The sequence below is a fragment of the Ischnura elegans genome, chromosome 6 (assembly GCF_921293095.1).
Source record: "Ischnura elegans chromosome 6, ioIscEleg1.1, whole genome shotgun sequence".
Lineage (NCBI taxonomy): Eukaryota > Metazoa > Arthropoda > Insecta > Odonata > Coenagrionidae > Ischnura > Ischnura elegans.
The window spans coordinates 11,816,528-11,833,289 of record NC_060251.1 but is presented as its reverse complement, the minus strand read 5'-3'; the positions used below and the strand labels follow the sequence as shown (position 1 = coordinate 11,833,289).

At 38.4% G+C, this 16,762-nt stretch overlaps 2 protein-coding genes and 1 long non-coding RNA gene across 3 annotated transcripts in view; all 3 read right to left on the bottom strand.

Annotated features, from left to right (window-relative positions):
* LOC124160453 (cuticle collagen 2-like) overlaps positions 1 to 1,761 on the bottom strand; it is a 146,847-nt gene extending 145,086 nt beyond the window's left edge. Inside the window, exon 1 of the mRNA XM_046536305.1 lies at positions 1,620 to 1,761. Within this exon, the coding sequence (XP_046392261.1) occupies positions 1,620 to 1,730 (111 nt within the window). The 5' untranslated portion in view covers positions 1,731 to 1,761. The remainder of the gene's footprint in view (positions 1 to 1,619) is intronic.
* A 580-nt stretch (positions 1,762 to 2,341) lies between these two features.
* Positions 2,342 to 2,730, bottom strand: LOC124160364. The gene is made up of 2 exons (XR_006865149.1): positions 2,697 to 2,730; positions 2,342 to 2,479 (listed from the first exon to the last, which is right to left on the bottom strand). It is a non-coding gene; the product is annotated as an uncharacterized LOC124160364 (long non-coding RNA).
* A 622-nt stretch (positions 2,731 to 3,352) lies between these two features.
* Positions 3,353 to 10,488, bottom strand: LOC124160452 (E3 ubiquitin-protein ligase HERC2-like). The gene is made up of 3 exons (XM_046536304.1): positions 10,121 to 10,488; positions 4,223 to 4,433; positions 3,353 to 3,678 (listed from the first exon to the last, which is right to left on the bottom strand). Exons 1-3 carry the CDS (start codon positions 10,331 to 10,333, stop codon positions 3,353 to 3,355), a joined length of 750 nt encoding a protein of 249 aa, XP_046392260.1. The 5' UTR covers positions 10,334 to 10,488.
* Between the last annotated feature and the right edge of the window lie 6,274 nt (positions 10,489 to 16,762).

Below are 16,762 nucleotides of genomic sequence, written 5' to 3'. Positions count from 1 at the left end.
GGGACTGTGTGCCTTTTTCAGTATTCCCTTAACTATTTCAGAAAATATTTGCTATTAAAATCCCTATTGTCAAGCCTGTGATGTCTCCTTGCAAGACAAAAGTCTACTAAAAGACCACGAGGCTGGGAGACTACTCAGGTTTGCAAATAACATATTTTAATGTTTATGCCAAGCCACTATATGATACAGTTGACAGAGTTACTCAAAGAGTGGCTCGTAAAGTAAACAGTTATGCAATATCCTAACAAAGTTCCACAAATTTTGTCCCGATCGTAGAAATTATAGGCAAGGGGCATCAGAAGTTCACAGCATAGTGTGAGGATATTGCTAGGGCCCTTACTTCTCTAAATCACATACATATTCTGCATTTAAGCATGGTTTATTTAGGCAAAACAATTTGATAAACTCTTCATTAAAATAAAAATACAAAAGGCAAATACATTGTACTCATGATAAAACAGTAGTACTATACAAAAGCAATTCACATTATTCAAATAAATAAAAGCCTTTGTGAAATAAATAAGCTAAAGTACTATTCCACCAAATCTTTCATTGCCTTTGGCTATTGCTATGTGAATAGTTCAAATGAACAGCTGACTAGAAGAGGAAGAAAAAAATCAACTCAAACGGCCAATAGTGCACCACCTATCTCAAGGAACCATTATTTCCTTTTCAGTGGCTTTCATTTCCCTAGCAATGTGCCAACTTCATCACAGAAATTTTCTCCAGTTTATCTAAAGCAGATTACAAATAACACATTCGAATGCCCTCACTTTCATTGCTATCGAGGTCATCATTATCCCTTTCAATCTCAACTATTCCAAGTGGATTGTTGTCACTGCAGCCACCTGCACCTCCTATGTGCTGGCCACCTCAAACAGCACCACCTTCCTCACTATCACTCGAAGTGGTGGTGTTCGTTGTGGTGTCATCCAATCCATTACCACCTCGTAACCCACTGCTGCCACAACCATCAACTCCAGAACCACTACCTGGAGGAAGTCCACTGCCACCACCAACTCCAAGAGGAACTGTGGTGGATGCCGTACTTGATGTCATTGCTACCCGAGCATACTCATCCGTGTCAATGGACTTGCAGAAGTGGATTGCATACTTTAGTTTTTCACGGAGAACAGTCTGCAAAAAATCAACACTAAAGAATGAACTCAATACAGATTGATAATCATGTACATGCTGTAATTTAGATAATAAGAAAATTGGGCAAATATAGTGCGCCACTGTATTTAATTAACCACACTAGAGTAAAGGCAAGGGCACAATATTAAGTATCCAATTAGAGTCCATTGAAATATTGATAACAAAGTTGAAAAAAATTTAAATCCCAAACAAAAAAGAAATTTTAACAAGGGTATGAGCTTTGAAAAATGAATGGGCACATTGAAAGATTACCATACAAGAATACCTTGGCATCTTAAGAAGAAAGAAGCATTTGTAACTTTCGGGCAAGAAGTTATCTGGTGGGTTGTATGAATCCAAAACATGTGCAAAATAAAATATTAACCATATGATCATCATACAAATTAATGTTTACTCAGCAATGGTGAAAATATTGGGACACACTTTACTCCTCAGATACTAACAAAGATAGGTGTACAAACCTGCAATACGAAGTCTCTTCCTCTGAAGTCAGCAATAGTCCTTGGAAGTCGAGTCCTTCCCCAAACAAATAGAAGAAATAATGATCGCTCTTCCTTAGTGAACTCCTCCATCACATCCCAGAACCACTGGGCAAGAAGTGCATTACCGTCAACACCTATAAAAGTGTCAAAACTTTAGCTACAATCCCATTAAGCATCTCCTACAGTGAAATTTTATCTGATGACTCAGGCCCGAAGTTTTCATCATTTACTGAAATTTTAATACCTATCCTTATATATGTACATGAAATACGAGTTCAAAAATGAAGCACAGTAAAACATAACCATTTAATACATGAGTTATGGTGATCAGATTTTATACTTCCTCACAGAAGCATTGAATTCTCACAGCACTTAGGAAACTACTTTCACAATCAATACTATATGATTTCGTTTTAACTTTTTAAACTGTTTTAAATTATGAGTGAGGCAATTCACAAGGCACATCAACTCCTGAGACAGGAAGCCGAAATGAGCCACCTAACTTCCTCCATATTGGCATTCATTGCAACAAACTTCTCCCAGAATTTGGAAAATTAATGTTTGTAAAAGCCTGATTATTTTCCAAATGTTTCTGATCAACCTTTACCACTTTTATTCAAGAAAGTAATAACCCAACTAAAATTAAAAATAATCTTATATTTAGAAGTTTCTTTTACCTTTATAGGTGGCAACAGATTGTAGAAGACTCAAAGGTATGTCTGGAGAGCCGCAGACCATAGTCTCCAATTCATAGCCACTAAATAAGGATAACAGAGGCACTGGTACAACTCGTGCCATGCCTTCCCTAACAGCTGCAACTTGCTCATCAAATTCATGGTCTGAATAATGTTGAGTCGGGAAAGATCGAAAGATAGACAACAAAAGAAATTAGATATCATGCGAGTCTGGTAAGAAAAATGAGGGAGATTATGACTATGGGTGGCTACTTCTTTTCTATATTTCTGGTAAATTAGAGCTCATATATTCCGTCATCATAAAAATGGAAAATATTTATGCCATACAACAGGGAACAAACTTTACAGAATAACAACTGACCTATAATGCAAAGCAAGCTTGACATATTCATGTCCAAGAATTGCCATGAGAAAAAAAAAAAAAAAAAAAATGTTTCATGTCGATTACTAGGGGTGATTCTGCGATGGCGGGTAGACAAAGGAATCTCGTGGCCAGAGGATGATGGACTTGAGAATGGCATTGCCAGAATTCTAAATGCTGCTTCATCGCCATCCATATCACGAATACACGTCAAACCTAAATAAAATGTAAAAATGTTTCATAATTTACAATATCTACATCTACCTTGACTCGCAAGTACATTTTCATTGTACCATTTCACTAATTTTAACCATCTTCAGAACCAAATTAACCATGAATGATGCTTAACCTTACCTGGAACATATTCACGATCAACTTCTGATAAGCCTGCAGGCGTCAAGGAGAGTCCTGCTAATTGCTTTCACACAGGTTCTGCTAAGTTAAGACTTAATGGGCTTCCAGTCCTTATAGCCACATCCATTAAGATTCCTAAAAGGATAATAACAAATAGCCATACGAGCAATGATAAAAGTCAAGAAAATAATACTATATAGTATCAGAAAATTTTTTTATATCTTAACTAAAAATTATCACATATTGTTCCAAAAAACATTTTTTCCCAAATTAGTGGGAAGTAATGAACGATAAAAATGAGATCAGTTTATCTCAATGGGAAAAGAAGACACCAGAGATACCAAACTTAGAAACCATGCACTTAATAGCATACCTAAAAACCTGAACATTCTCATATGGAACGGAGTATTAGCTTGTGAATTGAGAAGGAAACAAGCATCTCTTCCAATAGATGATGCATTGCCATTAGTCGCAGCTGCATTCACAGAGGTTGGGGGTGGAGTATAGTCATGGTCACCACGTGCATTGGGAGTAGGTACCAGAAGTGCAACGGCTCCTTCTTGTAATTCCTCATACATTTCTGCTATACTCTCACTGTACCCTCCTCCACAGTCATCAACACTTTCACCTGAGGGCACGATAGGCAAAATGTCACTTAGAATGTGGTTCTACACATGATATGTCAAAATAATGATATATGTTTTAACAGAATGGTGATGTAAACACATTGCAGCCAAGAAAATAATCATCATTTTCAAATCGTATAATACATTCTGTTCCCAAAACTTGGAAACAAAAGACACTCAAGTATTTACCATTTTATGCAACTATTTCTATTCCATTGATGATACAGTGGCCCCTACACTTTCATAAACCAATGACGTTAGTATGTTTCCCCACGATAACTCTATGGAATTTCGTACAAGACCTAAATACAGTGGAATCATCATCTATCACTCTTCCAATGATTGCTTACCAATAAATTCTAGTACTAGGGATTTTAAAATTCTAGCACTGTTCCACAGCATATTATATGGAAAGCCTGATGACTTGTCATTAATATTTCATTAAACTGAACCAACTGGCTAACTGTATAAAAAAATATAACATGTGATGTGACTGAAAGTTAAAGAAGGTTGAGAATCAATTCTCATTTTTGGGAATATACATACCGACAAATTTTACTTTCCACACACGATGAGGGAGTAGAAGAGCATCTCCGCGGAACAAGAGCTCCATCTTTGATACCATTTGACCAAAAACTGAGCGGAAACCAATAGGGCAAGCCAATCCTCCACTTGATCTTGACCTTTGAACTTGGATTCTATTCAGTTCAATCACAAGACCATGCTGCCTGTCTCTCACCATTGTTGCTTGCACCACCTGGAATGAAATATCAAAGTTTAATTACATTCACATAATATTAATCACAAAAATTTATTTATACCACACATAACGGTGAGGAATATTGTGTAATATATTTGATTATATCACAGCACTTGTGGAAAAATATCTGCTTCCTTACGAGGTAATACAGCTATGAGGTTATGAACAAGCAAACTTTTGGTTGGAAGCTCAAAAATTTTTCGCAATGCAATCGAAAAATCAAAATCATTAGAGATACTCAAGATAAAGATGCTATTAGGCACCTCAGGCAGGCAATTGTTTTCTCACCATTTAAACATTTTAGACCACAAATTCTTATATCGGATCATTTAAAATAAATTAGCACCGGCCTAATGAGTCGTAGCCAAGCACTCACCTGAGTCAACAGTTATTTGCTGGGGAAAAGGAGGTCAGGGAATATGAGTACAATTAAATCCCATATTTCTCTTGAATATAGTCCCCCCACTAATTTTGAGGGTTAAGTTTTGGGGAAAAAAAATGTTGAAGGGTGTGCTCAATAGTTTCTTTATGTCTGTCTGCTATGATCCTGTATCGATTGTTCGATACTATCGATTGTATTGGATGATTGTCGATTGTGTGCGCGCGCACTTCCGGTGCACGCTAGTGTTCTCTCTGTGTGTTCGCGCCTAATGTACCATTGAGTTGTATCCGTTTATATCCGAATATATCTTGTTGAACTAACGCTGTGTGAATCTTATTACCACTGCCATAACTCCTTATAACAGGTTATGGGCCCAGGGATCGTGCTGTGTGGTGATAGACGTTAGTGATTCGGTAAATTGGACATAATAGAAAAAGCGAGACCATGGCGGATCAAGATGAGTTGCTGGATTCGGATAGGCAAATGAATCCAATCCTGAGCAAGGATAATTACGAATATTGGAGGACCATGTCGGAGGCGTCGATGATTTTTCTGAACTGCTGGGACGCAATCAACCCGGGGCTGAGTGCAGACGAGTTGAAGAGACCAGAAAATATGCGCAAGGACAACAAGGCTCGCGCATACATTTTCCGGCATGTGCGCCCGGAGTATCTCACAGACATCAGCCATTTGAGGTCAGCCAAGGAGTGTTGGGACACCTTAGAAGAGATTCATGGGAGGGCTACATCCATGGATATAGCTATGTGTCTCCGAGAGCTGGGTAGCATTGAGAAGACAGAGGCGATGGACATCTCAGCGTACACTGGGAGGATACAGGAGCTCTGCGGTAAATTAACCAAAAACGGCATCGTATTCCAAGACCACGTTGTGGCCTCCTTTATATTGGCGGGACTCGTGAAGGATCCACAGTATTCTACGTATGTGAGAATAACAAAGATCAATGAGAGCCTGACGTCGAGGGCGGTGAAGTCAGACCTTCTGCTTGAGGAGAGAAGGATTAATGCTGCGGAGTCCTCTGAGCATGGCAGTGCGTTGGCAGCGCGGAAGTTCAGCAGGACGAGAGCAGCCAACAACGGAAAGCAGAGGAGCACTGCTGATCAGAAATGCTATAAGTGTGGTAAGTGGGGCCACATTTCTTACCAGTGTGGTGCGCCGAGGGGAGACAAGTCGGAGGAAAGAAAAGGAAAAGGCGAGGAGTCACGGGAGAGACACGAGAAAGGAGGGGACAAGCCGAAGTTTAAAGGACTCATATCGGCGTTTGCTTTGGCTTGCTCCCAAAGAAAGTGTGTTAGTTACCTAGATTCATGTGCTTCGAACCACATGACGCCAGACCGTCACCGATTTTTCGATTTCCAACCTGCCACCGGAGAAGTAAAGATTGGAAAGGGACGTCTGGCCGTGAAGGGGAAGGGAACTATTGTCATCAAGTTAGCAAACTCTTGTGGGGGCTGGACCTTGTCACTATCAAATGCTCTGTGGGTACCTGAGTTGGACGTGAATCTTGTGTCTGTCAGACAGCTGGCGAAGAAAGGTGTACAGACCGTGTTCAGATTAAATGAAGCTATTGGAGAGCATGATGACGGTGATGTGTTGTTCAATGCCTTAGTGGAAAATGGTGTATATTATTTAGAGACTGAGCCAGATGAGAGCTACGTCGCAAATGTTTCTGTCAACGATGAGTGCAATGGTGGTACAGAAATCGAAGTATTTCAGGCCAAAGCCTTCAAGAGTACGTTGTGGCACGAGAGATTAGGACATCTCCATGAAGGTGCTATGAACAGAATCCCAGGTCTTGATCTCAAGAAAGAGGATTCCAAAAGGGACGATGAATTATGTGAAGTCTGTGTGAAGGGTAAAATGACTAAGTTGCCATTTCCGAAAGTTGCTCATCACAATTGTGAACGCCCTTTAGAAATTGTCCACAGTGACGTAAGTGGCAGGGCACAGTGTCAATCGTTGGGGGGAGGTCATTATTTTGTGACTTTCATTGATGATTTCTCTCGATTCACAAATGTCAGGATAATCAAGAAAAAAAGTGAAGTATTTAAATGCTTTAGAGAATACCAGAGAGAGGTTGAGGCTCAGCATCAGGTGAAAATAAGTGTTTTTCAATCAGACAATGGTGGCGAATACACAAGTGTTGAGTTTGAGAATTATTTGAAGGCTGAGGGTATTCTGCATCGGAAAAGTGTGCCTAGAAACCCCGAGCAAAATGGTGTGTCTGAACGTGCCAATAGAACACTAGTGGAAATGGCAAGGTGTTTGCTTATTCAAGCAGGGCTTCCTGTTTTCTTGTGGGCTGAAGCAATAAGTTCAGCATGTCATATCAGAAATTTGTGTCCATCGTCTGCAATTGAGAACAAAATTCCCTTGGAATTATGGAAAGGAGAGAAGGCTGACATCCAAGGGGAGCTTTCTAGATTGCGGGTGTTTGGTTGTAAGGTCTGGTATCTGGTGAGTCCAACTGGAAATAAGTTTGACTGTAGGGCAGATGAAGGTATTTTTGTGGGATATGATAGAGAAGTGAAGGGGTACAGAATCTATTTGCCAAAAAGTAGGAGTGTCATTATATCATGTCATGTACGTTTTGAGGAGAGGGTGTTCCCGTGTAAAGAGATGTGTGAAATCACTCACATTCCAAGGAGATGTAATGATTGGATATGGCATGTGGATGATGAAGGGACCTTTGACCCGGATGAGCCTGAAGTCCAGAGTGATGGTGAGTATGAGGAAGGAGATGATGATTTTTTCTTGGAGAACTTGATGAATGGAGATGAAAATCATGAGGGGGTACTTGACGATGGGGTTAACTTGGGAGTTGAAAATGTACTTGCTCCTAGGAGGTCTTCCAGACTTCGAAAAGAAAAGACTCATTCTTGTTGTGGGAACATTGCAATGATTTGTAGGGCTCAAGATCTGTGTGTGTCCATTTCTGTAAATGATGCCTTAAGGGGAAATGAATCTGGAAAATGGAGATTAGCTATGGAGGCTGAATTAGAGAACCTTTACAAAAAGGATGTCTGGGACATTGTCAAGAGACCGTTAAATACAAATGTGATCGATTGTAAGTGGGTTCTAAGTATTAAAAGGGACTCAAACAGACCTAAGGCTAGACTTGTAGCAAGGGGATTCTGGCAGAGACCTGGGGTGGACTTCACTGAAACCTTCAGTCCAATTGTAAAACGCAGAACATTGAGGATTTTACTTGCTCTCTGTGCTGAGAATGAATGGTGTTATGAACACATTGATGTTGAGTGCGCTTACCTGAACAGTGTCTTAGATGAGGACATATATATGGAGCAACCTGAATTTTTCGAAATTGAGGGAAAGAATAGGAACCAATATGTGTGCAAACTAAAGAAAAGTCTCTATGGGTTGAAGCAAGCAGGGAGAATGTGGTTCAAACACATAAACAATATTTTGAAGGGTATGGACTTGAAACCTTGTTTGAGTGATTCATGTGTATATGTAAATGAAACTAAGGATCTCATTGTGGCTGTGTATGTTGACGATTTTTTGATTGTTGGGAAAAAGTCTATGATTGAAGGTTTTAAGGGCAAGATTAAAGAAAAGTTGGATGTCAAAATGTTGGGCTCTGACACCCAATTTCTTTCTGTTCATCTACATATGCCTGACAGTGAGACAGTTGTGTTCGACCAATCTGCCCAAGTGAGTCAAATGTTAGAGTTATTTGATATTATGAATGAGACTGGGGTGTCAACACCTTTAGCTAAGGAGTGTGAAGCTGGTTTTGATATTGATTGTGATGAACCCTTTGATAAAAAATTGTATGAACAAGCTATTGGTCATATAATGTATGTTGCCACGGTAAGCCGTCCAGATGTTGCATGTGCCATAGGTAAACTAAGTCAAAAGTGTGTAAATCCTACTTTGTCTGATTGGAGAGCTGTGAAGCATGTGTTTAAGTATTTGCTCAAAACGAAAGAGTTGAAACTTGTTTATCGAAAGACTGGGAAAACTTTAAGGGTGTTTTGTGATTCAGACTTCGCAGGCTGCACAGTGGACAGAAAATCCAGGAGTGGGTATGTCTTTATACTGGCTGGCAGTGCTGTGTCTTGGTTGTCAAGGAAGCAAAAGATTGTGTCTCAATCAACATGTGAGGCAGAATTTGTTGCAATGCAGGAAGCAGCTAGAGAGGTTGTATGGGTATCATCCCTGTTGAAGGAATTAGGGCAATCCTTTTACTGTCCTCAACCATGTAAAATTTTTTGTGATAACCTGGGAGCCATTTCATGGTCCAAAGATGAGGTTGTTGCCGAAAGTTCAAAGCATGTCCAAGTGCGTTACTTTTATGTCAAAGACTGTGTATCCAAGGGTTTAATATTTTATGAGCACATCCCAAGCTCTGAAAATGTAGCTGACATTTTAACCAAGGGATTAAACCGTATAAAGACTCAGAAGTTCACTAAAGAATTGGGGCTGCAACTATGAGCAAAGGGGAGTGTTGAAGGGTGTGCTCAATAGTTTCTTTATGTCTGTCTGCTATGATCCTGTATCGATTGTTCGATACTATCGATTGTATTGGATGATTGTCGATTGTGTGCGCGCGCACTTCCGGTGCACGCTAGTGTTCTCTCTGTGTGTTCGCGCCTAATGTACCATTGAGTTGTATCCGTTTATATCCGAATATATCTTGTTGAACTAACGCTGTGTGAATCTTATTACCACTGCCATAACTCCTTATAACAAAAAAGGTTTGAATATAGTCCCACCTTTACTTTAGAGGAGACTACATTCAGATAAATATGGTAATTGCCACAAAAAAGATTGTGGTCGGGTAAAGAAAACTCTCAATGACTCCGGGAAGCAATCTAAAATAACAGACTTTGCACATAAATGATAAAAAATTGTTTGATTTGCATTAATTATAAACATTACAAAAAATGAAAGGGAAAATTTGGATTACCCATGTTTCCTGATTATTAGTGCCCACTATCTCCATCATTGGCCTGGATAATCAGGATTTTGCTATCAGGCTCTATATAATTTTTTTAGTTTTTTTTTTAATTTTTAACTGGTGTTGTGTATTAACCTATGGCCTCAATCCCACTGATAGCTGTGTGTTTGTATAGATCGTTTGTATCGTATTTTATTACATGTTAGTATTTTATGCTGTATTGTCTTGACGAAACTCATGTATGTATTATCCAAATGAAGTTAATAAATATTATTATTATTATTATTAAGTGCAAACATACATATTCACCAAAAAAGCCCTGGCATTCTTCAGTATGCCAAAGTAAAAACACCTAGACTTTACCTTTCTAAAAGTTGTTTCCTTTGCAGTAGAAACAAAAATGCCACGCAGTTTATCCATGTTCCCACGAAGGGGTCCTTCCCATTCTGTATCTCCAGATTTGGGATCATCTTCTGAGGTCTTTGCTCCACTGCCCTCACCTCCACTTTTCCTCCCACGTCCACTTGCAGGATCCATTGAGGCCCCTAGATTCACATCACTTCCCAAAGGAAACATGGCAACACTCGGACAGAGAGAGATCAGAGAAATTGTGCAACAGGAGAAGGCGATTGCGAAGGATAGGAATTGGGATGTCCCTCAAAAGATCGTATTCTAGGGGTACACGAGCCGTTAGCCGGCCAGCATCAGAAACAGGTTTCCTTGTGCTCCACGCTAACATGTGAGCTGATCCACATGCCACTCTCGTAACTTTTTTACCCTAAAAAGAAGACCGTTCCATCATTAAATCTTGATGTTTCATTTCATATGGCAGAATGTCTTAAAAAAACAAAATGATCTGCTACAGTAAATTGAGACGATTGCAAATGTAAAGGATAAGGTAAAAGAAACTAGTTCTTATATTATTTTAGTAACACAGTGCAAAATCTTTTTAAAAATTATCATGATACTGCATGAATTAAAGTAAGTGAAAAATAAATTCCTTCATTTAAATGAGATGGGAATGTTGCACGTGAGAATAAGTCCTATTTATCAACAAGTACATATACATGAAAAATGTTTTTCACAATGACCTTACATTAATATAAAAATAAATTTTCATATGTTTGAAGCAACTTGCTAGCTGCTAAGAGCATACCCTTATTATTTTTATTATATTTTTATGAGAATGAATTTTTACTAAAATAAGGCTTATCAAGAATTTTAAACACTTAATCAAGACTCTTAGACAAATAATTACGAATGTACCTAGTATTAAGAAAATACTTAACTGCTTGTCTCTTCTTTGTATAGTATGACAATATCCTATGTTATACTTGCAAAAATAACAGGACATTAAACATTGTTATCATCATGCAATTACAGCATGTTTACAAATCCCATTCATGGCACATAACTGCAGCACATTGTTCATATTGCTTTCAACATCGACATTGAATTTCCTTAGCAGAAGAAACTGCATAGCATATTAAAACCTGAACTATTCTCACATTTTCTCCCTCACCTCAAAATTGTGCCAGAAATAACCACAGTGCTATGAAATGTATTTGTTTGAGACTGATTGGAATTTGTTGTGGCTTTAATTTTTCATTCCAACGACAAGCTGAGCCCTCGTAATGAGTACTCAAAATGAAAAATTTCTAGCACCAAATTTTTGATCTCGTAGCCTACCAATCACAATAAACCTCTTGTTATGACAGCCAATCAGAATAATTCCAATCAATGCCAAAAACACCTCCCAAGGAGATTAAAACATTTAATATTCAGCATACATAATTTGAGTTTATTCTACAAATATGTGTATAAATGTTTACGTCGCCTTTAAAGAAATCACGGGAAGGCTAAAAAAGAAATTTAAAAATTGCACACACTAAAAAAAAGGCATCATAAATACCTAGTGAGAAGCGACAAGCAACGTGGCTGTGGCCCACTGAAAATGACCATTTAGGAATGATAATAACAATAATAATTTTATTAATATTCGAAATACTGAGACCTCGTCAGAAATAAGTAGTACAAAAATATGCAAGAGAAATCACGTACAGTCAAATTTATATAGGTTCCATCAAAATAAATTTTCACCAGTACAATGTGTAAAAATTCATCGACTGAATATAAAGGATGAGAGACAAGGCAATTGTGAGTCACCCTCTTAAATGTAGACGAACTGGTCATTCTGGCTCTAATGGGTAGGTGGTTAACTAACCTAGTGCCTAGACTAGGAAGGGAAGATTTGGTTTTCGTTAATCGACACTGGTTTAACCCTTTCGAGACGGCGGAGTTTTCGTCTTAGCATGACTGCTGTACTGAGTCCCTAGATGCTTTCTTCCTTGTGGTACGGAGCATTTTTGGAGGGCATTCGTTAAAAAGGGTCTGGCTGAACCTTTTTCGACCCCTCCAAGCTGGGACTCCGCATTATCATGGACTCCAAGAGTAGTTGTGCTCCCTCCTTTCCAGGTTTACGACCATACCTGCGGCATTGGTTCGCGGTCAACTTATGTATTGCTTATATGTATTTAGCAAATAGATAATTGTTGCTTACACGTAAATTGCAGACTTTGAATTGAATTCCTCATTTTTTTCTGAGCATTGTCAAACTTTAAACGAAGCTCTAAGGCCAATATTAACGCATTTAATGCAGCAACAATTTCCATGTTGATGTTTACACATTACTCGAGATATAAGTTAATATTTTTTGTAGAATTTCATTTAAAAATAGTAAACGGAGCTCAAAAGACAAATAATTCAATTCTTGGTTTATTTTTCTTGAGAAATGAACAAATATTTACTTCGAAACCTGACTGGATAAACAATTGCATGACCTTACCCCTAAGAGGGGTGATAAAAAACGAGGGGTCCGGGTATCTGCTCCCGGATTCCGAGGGTAAATCCTAAACCCCGCACGGTTGGGTCCCGAGACAAAGACGAAGTAAACCCGCAATTGTCCTAAAAGGGGGAGAGCTAGAAAACGAATATATACAACTTTCATTATCCTGGCTAGGAAAATCTCACACGTAAATATACGGCCGTTGTCTCCTGGGTCAGGAAACGTCCACACGTATATATACGTGTATTGGAGGGAAAAGGTTAAGGATAAGAGGTTCTTATTTCTTGTGATGTAAAATGTAAACATTAAAAAATGCAGTCAGAGCAGTCACTTTTGGGGAGGGAGGCCTCCGGTTAGCAGGGTAAAAGAGAGGGACCAGCAAGGGTGAGGTTGTCAAGGAAAGGGTCCTGGATTTGCGACCCTTCGGAGGGTGTACCACACCCACCCTGGTAGTACCTGCTCCATGGCCCCACAAAATGCATTTTAACTTTTTCGCTGCGAGGGAGGAGAAAGTTTTCGAAGATTGAACAGCAGAGAAAGGGTAAAGGAAATTGATGTTTCCAACTTTTAGAGTAGTAATGACATATTTTCGTATTGCTCGCAATATTTTTAGATCCGAGAACGCAGGTCAGGAGTCTACGGTCTATGAAGAGGCCTCTCAAGTAGCCAGAGAAGTGTACGAACATTGAGACGTGCTTCTCTTCTGGTAATGCCCAAGAGCTGTGACAAAATGGATTTTGGATTGAGGCCGCTCTCGTCCCTCATCCCGTTGATTCTCCCCTCTCTCTCTTGCCCAATATGCACATAAATTCAAACAAATTGCATCTTTCTTCGTTATCCTAACTAATGCTTCAGTAGACCAGTGTGCAGTGCAGTGGTCAGTGGTCAGGAATTTGCTTCTCTTTTTTAAATGCATGAAATTAGCATAATCTGAGGTGACCTTTCCACCTTTGAATATTTGAGTGCATTTACATATTGTAAAAAAATGAAATGCAACTTAAGTATGTGCACTTAAACAGAAGGAGGAAGTTTTGTAAAAATTCCAGGTTAAGCTGGAAAGAGATTCTTCACCTGCTAACCTTGAAGTAATCATAGGTTTGATTATCACATGGTGTTGTTTTTTCATTGTCACATATTGGCATCACCTATGTCAAGTTCAATATTTTTTGTCTAGAAAAGAACGATCACATTACCTAGATCTCATGGGCATACATAAAGACTAATTATGATAAAAAGTATAGAAAGACAATGCATATATTGCATACTGCTACAGTAGGAAATAGAATTAGTCGGTTAATCAGTGTTTAACCTTGCTTAATTAATGTACTTAGGATGGCTGAACTTTAACTGCCAGGGAAATTCATGGAAAAGAAGTAAATGTGAGCAACAGGATATTTGGTATCAAAATGTCACCATAGGCCAATGCCTATTTTGGCCGATCATTATGTCATCCTGGACTGTAGAGAATATAATTACCTCACGGAGGGAAGAAGCTTCCTGGATAAAAGCGACATGGCGGAAGGATGGGCCCCGCTGGGTAATTTGGGCTGCTGCTGAAAAGGTAGTGAGCAATGAGTTTTATCCTTTAGCTAACTGAATGCCATTTTATCAGTTTCTCAAAAATGCTTTAAAATCATTAATTTTTTTTATTTTGTTGCATGTGGCTATTTATTGCTGTAAATCTGTGACCATTAACAGTAATTATTTATGGAATCTGGAATTGATTAAATTTGTTCCAAAAATGCTTTGGTGAAAAATGTGAAGTGGGTAATCAAAAAGTCTTCCATATTATGTGTAGATGTGTTAATTGCGAACACTTGATAGATACCCTAGTGTAAACATTTTAACTCAAACTTTAGGTTAAACTTGTTAGGAAATATTTTGTCTAGAAATTCATCATTAGGAATGGATCACAGATAAATACAGAAGAATATATCTATGGAATGGGTGCTGTAGATGGGAATCACAAGTACTGATTATGTTCTGGGTATCTTATAGCAAGTGTTCTCATCACTGTTGCTGTATATCCAGTTGACTTTGCTTGTCCATAACTTAACATATGGTAACGTAAATGCTTCTTTGCCCTTGACTCCATCTTTCTATTTTGAACCCTTAATGCCTCTTTCTCACATGTAGTACATGTATTACGTAAATATTGTAACTCTTGCATTTTACACCATCTTCCATTTTTGCAATTGGAAGGCCAATTGTATTCCTAAAATCCTCTGGCCGAGACCCATCCTCAAAGATCCAGAGTATTAGTTTGAAAAACATTCTGCTGCCACCCTGATTCTTCAGAAGCTTACCATGGGTGACATGCAAGCTTGTTAACGTCTGCTTATTTCCCAGTCTTCATACTGTAAAGGGCTCTCTTGTCATCATTATATATCATCCAAGTCCCAAATTATCCTTCTCCTCAACACCTCTGTTCAACATTTTCAGCCTCCTCCTGGGGTGGGGAAAATTCTGGGAAAAATCTTTCAAATTACGTACTTTGATCTTTTGGGGCTCAGTTAGCATTCTTCCATCATTAGCCTTAATAATATTTTATTTGAGTTGCCCTCCTTGGATGGCCAATAGTAACAAAACCTTGGCATATAGTGCACATACCTCTCCTTCCTTCTGAACATTTCCATTACATTATGTACTCTGTTTTTTTCATCATCCACCGTGTCCTATTATTTTCTGGATGTAATTGTTCATTTTTTCCCTAAAAGTCTTTTCTCTCTGCTCTCTCTCTCAACGTCCTCCCACTTTATTAAGTCCTCTATATTTGATATTATTCACATAATTTTTTATACATGGGTTTTTGTCACCAAAATGTCACCATATTCAATTAACATCTTGAATGCTTAGATGATTCCTATTTCAATTTCACACCACACTTCTATATAGTCTACTTTTCTCCAATCTCTGGGATACTATACATATTTCATGAGTTCCTGAAATTCTCTCCTACTAGTTCACTCCAGAGCTACCACATTCCTTTTCCTCACCTTTTTGAATTACCAGGTCAGTCATTATAAACTCACATTTCATGTCATAAGCACTAGGTTTTGGGTTGAATCAACATCAACTTCAGGTAGCCAGTGTGAGCTTTTCATGATTAACCTATAACTCGGGCTTATTTTTATGTCATCCATCTGATATGTTTACATTTTTCATGGATATAGCACATGAGATACTTCCTCATGAGATAATCACTTCCTTATGACGCTTGGAATATATTTGTAATCAGGGGCGGACCCAGGATTTTTTCTGGGTTTGGGGGGGGGGGGGGGGGGTTTGCTCATTGGTCTGTCAGGAAAACAATCTTTTCATTCTTGAGATTAGAAAACAAGATACAACAGTCGCTGTAATAAATATTCTCTTTATTTTAACACGAAAGCTATCAATGTGAAATTAATTGATTCAGGCCCATAATTGAACATTACATAATGAAAGTAATGTTATATGTATAAAAACGTTTTTCTATAATTTAGTTTTTTGGGGGGGCACCTGCCCCCTCCTAAATCCTCCTATGTTAGTAATGGATAATTTGTCCCTCCTGCAAAATGATACTGCCTCCTCCCTTCTTTTGCTTCATTTTCAAGATCCTACTTCCCGAATTTCATTTCCGTCCCTCCCTTAAAACTTATGCATTGCAGTCCCCCATCTCTGCCAGATTTTTCCTACCCAGGATTTCTCAAATTTCTACCTTAAACTGTTTTCATTCTCTGTTGAAAAGGTCATAAAAAAGGGTTGCTTAGTTAAAAACAGTTAGTTAAACTATAATAATAGCTCTGTGGAAAATTGAAGATTTTTTAATTATCTGATAATTTTTTCCTACAGTATATTCTCCAAGATTTACCATTTTTTAGAGAAAGCCATTCGAAACTTATCTAGAGCTTGTAACACCTAATTTTGAGTTGTTTGTTTTGGATTTTGGTATGACGTGAAGCGGGCAATAATAAGCAGCTGAGGTGGAGTGAGGTAATTGTTGTGGTTGTTGACGGCGGGGGAGGAAGAAGAAAAAGGGGAGTTGGATTGTGATAGCTATGGCGGACTGGTGTTTCTTTGCTCCCGAGTTTGTATTATTTAAAGTGAAATAAAATATTTGTAAGTGAAGTGAACCAACGGAGGAAATAAAAAACGTTACAAGCTATATTCTCCAAAATATG

Excerpts from the sequence above, each read along its gene's own strand:
- LOC124160452 (XM_046536304.1), bottom strand. The coding sequence starts at position 10,333 with ATGTTTCCTTTGGGAAGTGATGTGAATCTAGGGGCCTCAATGGATCCT. Across the intron at positions 4,434-10,120 it reads AGGAAACAACTTTTAGAAAG|GTGGTGCAAGCAACAATGGT; the intron begins GTAAAGTCTAGG and ends ATTTCATTCCAG. Across the intron at positions 3,679-4,222 it reads GTGGAAAGTAAAATTTGTCG|GTGAAAGTGTTGATGACTGT; the intron begins GTATGTATATTC and ends TCGTGCCCTCAG.